General features: G+C 45.3%; 1 protein-coding gene across 1 annotated transcript in view; it reads right to left on the bottom strand.

Annotated features, from left to right (window-relative positions):
• LOC128693485 (dual specificity protein phosphatase 6) overlaps window positions 1-2711 on the bottom strand; it is a 73376-nt gene extending 70665 nt beyond the window's left edge. The window contains exon 1 of the mRNA XM_053783189.2: window positions 2130-2711. Within this exon, the coding sequence (XP_053639164.1) occupies window positions 2130-2697 (568 nt within the window). The 5' untranslated portion in view covers window positions 2698-2711. The remainder of the gene's footprint in view (window positions 1-2129) is intronic.
• Window positions 2712-8811: the final 6100 nt, after the last annotated feature.

Here is an 8811-nt window from a genome sequence, read left to right as displayed (position 1 = left end):
GGTACTGAGAGTGGAGGAGAGTGGGGGCGAAGGAGGTAAGAGGGGAAGAGGTGGAAAGGGGGGAAAGGTGGAGAGAGGGTTAGAGGGAGAGAGAGAGAGGAGTGGGAGGGGAGAGAGCACGGGGGATGGGGAGCAGCACACAGGTGGGGTTATAAGTACTGTAACATACACTATGTAACGTACATATACGTGGCTCTGCGTACATACGCAAAGCCACGTACATAGCAGTGATTTACAGGAGCAGTGATTTACACAAGCAGTGATTTACGGAAGCAAGGCAGCTTACACGAGCAATGACGTACACATACATTTAGACGTATCTCCCCACACAACACCACACACACACAATACAAACACATACACAATACACCCACACACCCACAATACACACACATACACCTACACAATATACACCCACATCCACACAACACACACGCACACACACACATACACCCACAATACACACACATACACCCACACAATGCACACCCACACCTAATACACACACATACACACACAATACACACACACCCGCACAGTCAAACTTCTTATACATTTGTAAATGTAAATGACTAAGTTCATTCGCTGGGATTACAAAAAAAAAAATGCTTTCTCACTTGGGCTAGTCAGTCGAGAGAGACGCTCGTGGAATTTTCCCACCTGCAGATTATCTATCCTCTTATGGAAATGACAACTCACTATACTGCTGCCTCCCTCGCCCATTCATACACCACATTTTTTTTTTTTTAGATTATACATTCGTTGGTCTCTGACCAAAACAAGAGGGACAGAACACCGTCTGCTCATCGTAGCTCTTTTAAATGGAATGTTAAACTAGCTTAGGTAAACATTGTTTTAGCCAATGAACAGGTCATTAGTCGACAAGGACCAGTGTCAGGAGTCCTTCACTGTAAGTGTAGTGGAAACCTTCAATAGAGACATTTCGCCCACATATTAGACGTAATATTGTCTGTAATGAAGGCTTGCCTGCACAGGTTATCTTCCTACCACACTAATTGGTAATAACTGCATTATGAGACACAGCTGTTTCCTGACTAACAAAACACCAGCAGTAGCAGTAGCAGCGTCAGGGGGAGGCAGTAAGAGGCAGTGGTGTGGAGGGCAGGTCTGGTGTCCGTCCACCGTACTCCGTATTGATTGTTTTGCCTGGGATGGCAACCTCGGGGCCGGCGCGTGTGTGAATGGGTGCTCCTGTTTATGTATTCTTTCATTCACCCCCAGCGGAGGCTCCACTCTACCCCTCTGCACGGCCTAGCCCACCTCTGTCAACATTTACGACAGCCAATACTATATAGTCGTTAACATGTAGTCTAACTGGAATCAAGTGGTTACGGTACCTTTCTGTCATCTCCCTTCAGCGGAGTTGCACTGATGACAGGTTCAGAGCTTATTCAATAATAATTAGTAATAATAATAATAATAATAATAATTAATATTAAATAATAGTAATAATATGTCGTCATTTTCATTCATATGATCTTAGTAACTGGATTTACTTCCCATCTTACACGATAATCCAACTTGACACACAGCTTATGCTATTACGACACCAGGTATGCATTCCTTAACTCAAATTTGGGTCAGGCCGAGGCCCCTGAATCAATACAAACTGGAGAGAGAGCACTCAAGGTCAAATATATAAATATCTCTTGCTCGTTTAGTGTATATATTAGAAGTTTAACAAAAAAATATCCTGACGAGGAATATTGTCACTAGATAACACCCCCAGACAGCAGCCTCGAGGGAGTGATCCTCAAGTGATAACACTGATAACAGATAAGGCTGTACGTGGGGTCTTGACATTATATATATATATATATATATATATATATATATATATATATATATATATATATATATATATATATATATATATATATAAAATGGCTAATAAATCATTATTATAATCAAAAGGAACCGCTAAATCTACCAGGGTCATACAGCGTTTAATAATACAATGTCAAATTTTCTGCCGATTAATGGAATGATTTACGATAGTAATAGTTAGTCATGTTTAGTTTCTATAAAATTATTTGTAAGTGTACTTATAACGTAATGTTAATAGGTTGCCTACGTGTCCCTGCCTAACTCTAGTGTCACAATCTTACCTGCTAAACAGTGGGTGCTGCAGCCCTCTTGGTTGAACTTTCGGCAGAGTATGCTCATGAGTGTGGGCGTGTGGGTGTTGTAAGCATGGGCGTGGTCGTAGAGAACGATGGGGACACACTGGTGGAGTCTGGCGAGGCGGTCGCCTCCGTCAGAAGCCAAGTGACGTACAACCTGTGGCAGAGAGAGTTTCCCCGACGCCAGACGTCTTAGCATGAGGGATGGCAGGCCCACGCTGACGGCGCCACGGATGTGGGCCGCGGCGTAGTCGTCTGCCCCTCGACAATCCAGCACCAGTATATCTTCCTGTGCCTGCCTCAGCGCCTCGCACAGGAAACTGGCCTCCACCACCGGCGCTACGCTAACTCCACTCATACTGCCGCTGTATCCTGCTGCCTCACCATCAAGAGAAGGCATGGCACAGCATGGGTATGCCACGACTACTACTGCTCTTCCAGGACATGTACGTACACTTACTGCAACATCGACTGAGAGTGTCAAGCACCAACACACACTTTCCAAGCACAGCTCAACAAGACACGTCTTCACTCCAAGCAGTCGTACCACCATCTGAATTAGCAGACCATTGATGAAAACGTCCCTAGTACGGAGCCGTACACGTCACTAATATAGCTGGCCAATCCCCGCGCAGTAGATAGTGACGTGAACCAATGCAGACTCGCCTTGGAGCTCTGAGGCTCTCAACCAATGGACGAACGCGGCGACGCCCAATCACAAGACGCTCTTCTTGATGACGTAAGATTATCTCTAAAAGGAAAGCATTATCAAAAAGCGCGGGAAGCTGACAAAACATGAATCAATGTCATCCACAGAACACAACGTAGGAACACGCTCTCATACACCTTATTCATTTACCAACACCGGAAGAACAACACTGACCAGCCGCTCAGGGACGCAATCACGGGAAAAACTGAGTATCGTAGAGATGTAATGGCTTGAGTAGAGGAAAACACGGCAAGGTCGGGAGGGAGGTGAAGGAGTGGCCAGTGCAGGACAATTACTCAAGTTCCCCTGAGTTGTGTCAACATTCCCGAGTGTTACTGAGAGAGTTGGCGTTACCCCTCGAGGAGGAGGCATGCCAGTGGTCACCAGTGTTGACGCTAGCGTAGGCGGTGTCTACCCCGCCCCCATCAATCCCCTTCCCCCTCCCTCCCTCTCCCCCTCCAAACTTATATTAAACCCACTAACATATTCATTCTTGATTTCCAAGCGTTAAATTAACGCAATTGTACTCGGAAAAAAAAGTCTTAAGTGACGTAGGTCACTAGACTATTTAATGGAAGTTCCTGTTGCAGTGTATGTGATTTCTGGAATGCGCGCACGCACACACGCCCACGCACACACACACACACACACACACACACACACACACACACACACACACACACACACACACACACACACACACACACACACACACACACACACACACACACACACACACACACACATACACACACACAAAGGTTTGCGACAAGGTTAGTTCCAGAGCTAAGGGGAATGTCCTATGAAGAAAGATTAAGGGAAATCGGCCTGACGACACTGGAGGACAGGAGGGTCAGGGGAGACATGATAACGACATATAAAATACTGCGTGGAATAGACAAGGTGGACAAGGACAGGATGTTCCAGGGAGGGGACACAGAAACAAGAGGCCACAATTGGAAGTTGAAGACACAAATGAGTCAGAGAGATAGTAGGAAGTATTTCTTCAGTCATAGAGTTGTAAGGCAGTGGAATAGCCTAGAAAATGACGTAGTGGAGGCAGGAACCATACACAGTTTTAAGACGAGGTTTGATAAAGCTCATGGAGCGGGGAGAGAGAGGGTCTAGTAGCAACCGGTGAAGAGGCGGGGCCAGGAGCTAGGACTCGACCCCTGCAACCACAAATAGGTGAGTACAAATAGGTGAGTACACACACACACACACACACACACACACACACGAAGAAAGATTGAGGGAAATCGGCCTGACGACACTGGAGGACAGGAGGGTCAGGGGAGACATGATAACGACATATAAAATACTGCGCGGAATAGACAAGGTGGACAAAGACGGGATGTTCCAGAGAAGGGACACAGGCACAAGAGGTCACAATTGGAAGTTGAAGACTCAGATGAATCAAAGGGATGTTAGGAAGTATTTCTTCAGTCATAGAGTAGTCAGGCCGTGGAATAGCCTAGAAAATGACGTAGTGGAGGCGGGAACCATACATAGTTTTAAGGCGAGGTATGATAGAGCTCATGGGGCAGGGAGAGAGAGGACCTAGTAGCAATCAGCGAAGAGGCGGGGCCAGGAGCTGTGACTCGACCCCTGCAACCACAAACAGGTGAGTACAAATAGGTGAGCACACACACACACACACACACACACACACACACACACACACACACACACACACACACACACACACACACACACACACACACACACACACACACGGGCGCCTGGCAAACCTGAGAATAGGGTTCCGATACCTTAGTAAGGAATCGTTCAAGACACTGTACACTGTGTACATCGCGCCCATACTGGAGTATGCAGCACCAGTTTGGAACCCACACCTGGTCAAACACGTCAAGAAATTAGAGAAAGTGCAAAGGTTTGCAACAAGGCTAGTTCCGGAGCTCAGTGGTATGTCCTACGAAGAAAGGTTGAGGGAAATCGGACTGACGACATTGGAGGACAGGCGGGTCAGGGGAAACATGATAACGACATACAAAATACTGCGTGGAATAGATAAGGTAGACAGAGACAGGTTGTTCCAGAGAGGGGACACAGAAACAAGGGGTCCCAATTAGAAGCTGAAGACTCAGACGAGTCATAGGGATGTTAGGAAATATTTCTTCAGTCTAGAGTCGTCAGGAAGTGAAATAGCCTAGCAAGTGAAGTAGTGGAGGCAGGAACCATACATAGCTTTAAGACGAGGTATGACAAAGCTCTGGGAGCAGAGAGGGAGAGGACCTAGTAGCGATCAGTGAATAAGCGGGACCAGGAGCTGTGTCTCGACCCCTGCAACCACAATTAGGTGAGTACAATTAGGTGAGTACACACACACTACCACACACACGTTCTCATATACAACAGGCCTAGTGTCTAATCGATATGTGCCTAGGACAAAATGGTAACTAACGCACACAGGGAAATCGACCTGACGACACTGGAGGACAGGAGAGATAGGGGGACATGATAACGACATATAAAATACTGAGAACTGACAAGGTGGACAAAGACAGGATGTTCCAGAAATGGGACACAACAACATGGGGACACAGTTGGAAGTTGAAGACACAGATGAATCACAGGGATGTTAAGAAGTATTTCTTCAGCCACAGAGTAGTCAGGAAGTGGAATAGTTTGGGAAGCGATGTAGTGGAGGCAGGATCCATACATAGCTTTAAGCAGAGGTATGATAAAGCTCACGGTTCAGGGAGAGTGACCTAGTAGCGACCAGTGAAGAGGCGGGGCCAGGAGCTTGGACTCGGCCCCTGCAACCTCAACTAGGTGAGTACAACTAGATGAGTACACACACACACGTACCTCAAAGGCGATGGGGCCTGATAACACCTCTTCAAGGGTCCTAAGAGAGGGAGCAGAAGCATTGTGTGTACCACTAACAACAATCTTCAACACATCTATCAAAAGAGGGCAGCTCTCTGAGGTAGGGAAGACAGCAAATGTAGTCCTAATTTTTAAAAAAGGAGACAGACACGCAGTACTAAACCACAGACCAGTGTCACCGATATGTATAGTATGTAAAACCATTGAGAATATTATCAGAAGAGTGGTGGAGCACCTAGAAAGGAATGAGATAATCAACGACAACCAGCACAGATTCAGGGAAGGGAAATCTTGTGTCATAGACCTACTGGAGTTCCATGACAAGGTGACAGCAGTAAGACAAGAGAGAGAGAGGGGGGGGGGTAGATTGCATTTTCTTGGACTGTAAGAAGGCTTTTGACACAGTTCCACACAAGAGATTAGTGCAAAACCTGGAGAACCAGGCAGGGATAACAGGGAAGGCACTGCAGTGGCTCAGAAAATACCTGACAGGAAAGCAGCAGAGAGTCATGGTACGTGGCGAGGTGTCAGAGTGGGCGCCTGTGACGAGCGGAGTTCCACAGGGGTCAGTCCTTGGGCTGGTAGTGTTTCTGGTATATGTGAATGACATGAAGGAATGAATAGACTTAGAAGTGTCTCGGTTTGCAGACGATGTCAAGTTAACGAGGAGAATTTAATCGGAGGAGGACCAGGCAGGGCTACAAAGGGATCTGGACAGGCTACAGGCCCGGTCCAGGAAATGGATTCCGGAGTTCAACTCAGCCAAATGCAAAGTCATGAAGATCGGGGAAAGGCAAAGAAGACACAAGACAGAATACAATCTAGGAAGCCAAAGACTACAAACTTCACTCAAGGAAGAGGACCTTGAGGTGAGAATAACACCGAACACATCTCCTGAGGCGCACATCAACCAAATAACTGCTGCGGCATAAGGGCGACTAGCAAACCTACGAATAACATTCCAACATCTCCCTAAGGAGTCGTTCAGGACTCTGTATATCGTGCACATCAGGCCCATATTGGAGTATGCAGCACCAGTTTGGAACCCACACCTGGATAAGCACGTCAGGAAATTAGAGAAAGTACAAAGGTTTGCAACGAGACTAGTCCCTGAGTTAAAGGGTATGTCCTACAAGGCGAGGTTAAGGGAAATCGACCTGACAACACTGGAGGACAGGAGGGACAGGGAAGACATGATAAGAACATATAAAATACCGAGAGGAATCGACAAAGTGGACAGGGACAGAATGTTCCAGAGATGGGACACGCCACACCGCAACTACAATAGGAGCAACCGCAACTACAATAGCAGCAACCACAACTATAATAGCAGCAACCGTAACTACAATAGCAGCAACCGCAACTATAATAACAGCAACCGCAACGACAATAGCAGCAACTGTAATTATAATAGCAGCAACCGCAACTACAATAGCAGCAACCGCAACTATAATAGCAGCAACGGCAACACAATAGCAGCAACTGCAACTACAATAACAGCAACCGCAACGACAATAGTAGTAACTGCAACGACAATAGCAGCAACCGCAACAATAGCAGCAACTGCAACTATAATAGCAGCAACTGCGACACAATAGCAGCAACTGCAACTACAATAACAGCAACCGCAACGGCAATAGCAGTAACTGCAACGACAATAGCAGCAAGTGCAACGATACTAGCAACAAAAATAAAATCGACAACGACATCAAAAGGGCAACGACAAGTTAATGGCCCAAGTTGGACTGAAACGTCATCACAAGTTTCTGTCTCCTGTCTGCGGGTTATTTGGGTATTGTTCCAGTCCCGGTACTGTGTCTTTTTATTCTTCAAAAACATCAATGATAACAACACTATCAGCAACGAAAATAACAATAAAATCAACACTAGAACAAAGAGCAACACCAACAACGAAAAAGAATGAACTACACACAAAAACACTAGAAACAGCAACACTAATGTACGCAGCAACACAAACAACGACAGCACCACCGTCAACCACAACAAGGACAGAAAACGAGCACTAACAATGGTTTATTCACAACCACAATCTTCTCACCCCCCCTCCTCGCCTCCCCAGCGATGCTTAACCCTCCTATGAATTCACACCTGTGAACACACCTGTGATCACACCTGTGAACACACCTGTGATCACACCTGGGTCTTTTCATGATGGACATTTACATGCTCCACCCACGCCTGCATTCCTTCATCAGGAGTAGGCATGCACAGCGATAGAGACAGAAGACCTAATCAACCTCTTGATGAATAACGTAAAACTCCTTTCACTTCAACATCAATGTCAATGTGATGTAATTATTAGTAACTTCTTCTTCTTCTTCTTCTTCTTCTTCTTCTTCTTCTTCTTCTTCTTATTATTATTATTATTATTATTATTATTATTATTATTATTATTAACCTCAACTGTTATATCGAGGGTGCTCAATGAACTTCTGGTGGTGTTGGACAGTGAAAACTTTGTAGATTATCCCGTCGTCACATCTTTGGCTCTTCCCTCGACCCAACTAGTGAGTGATCTATCTAAAGGAACAGTCGCTAGCCCCATCTGATCATAAGGTTGTCTTTACGACACCTAAGATACCAACATAATGAGGTGAGGAATCATCACAACAACTTGGGTGTTTGAGAAAGGAGCTTACCCCTTCCAGATGGAATACGCTTCTCCAATATTAGATTTAGATTTTGCCGCCGAAGTGGTTAGTTTACCATGCACCTCATATCCGCCAGCACAAGAATATATGGTTACACAGAAGGCTAAGAAACTAGGAATTAGGCCCCAAGAGGGTTAACAGATATACAGTTGGATTTGTATCTACAAGTGTCTTATCACCAGCAAGCAAATTTAGAAGATTTGCTTAATATATCCGGTATCTTATTTTCATGAATAAAATACCTTGATATATGACAGGATATTATACGGTATATCTCTATATTCGTCAATAAGTGGACAATTAAGCATATAGTGTTCCAGAAAGTAACCATAAGACTGACTCAAAATTTACATTCAGTTTGATCACCATCAGTGTGTCAGCCAAACCATCAGATATACTCCTAGCAAGCCTAAGTATAGCTGCTATAATAACA

The sequence above is a fragment of the Cherax quadricarinatus genome, chromosome 57 (assembly GCF_038502225.1).
Source record: "Cherax quadricarinatus isolate ZL_2023a chromosome 57, ASM3850222v1, whole genome shotgun sequence".
Lineage (NCBI taxonomy): Eukaryota > Metazoa > Arthropoda > Malacostraca > Decapoda > Parastacidae > Cherax > Cherax quadricarinatus.
Note: the sequence above shows the minus strand (reverse complement) of the source record. Positions and strands in the feature narration are given on the sequence as shown.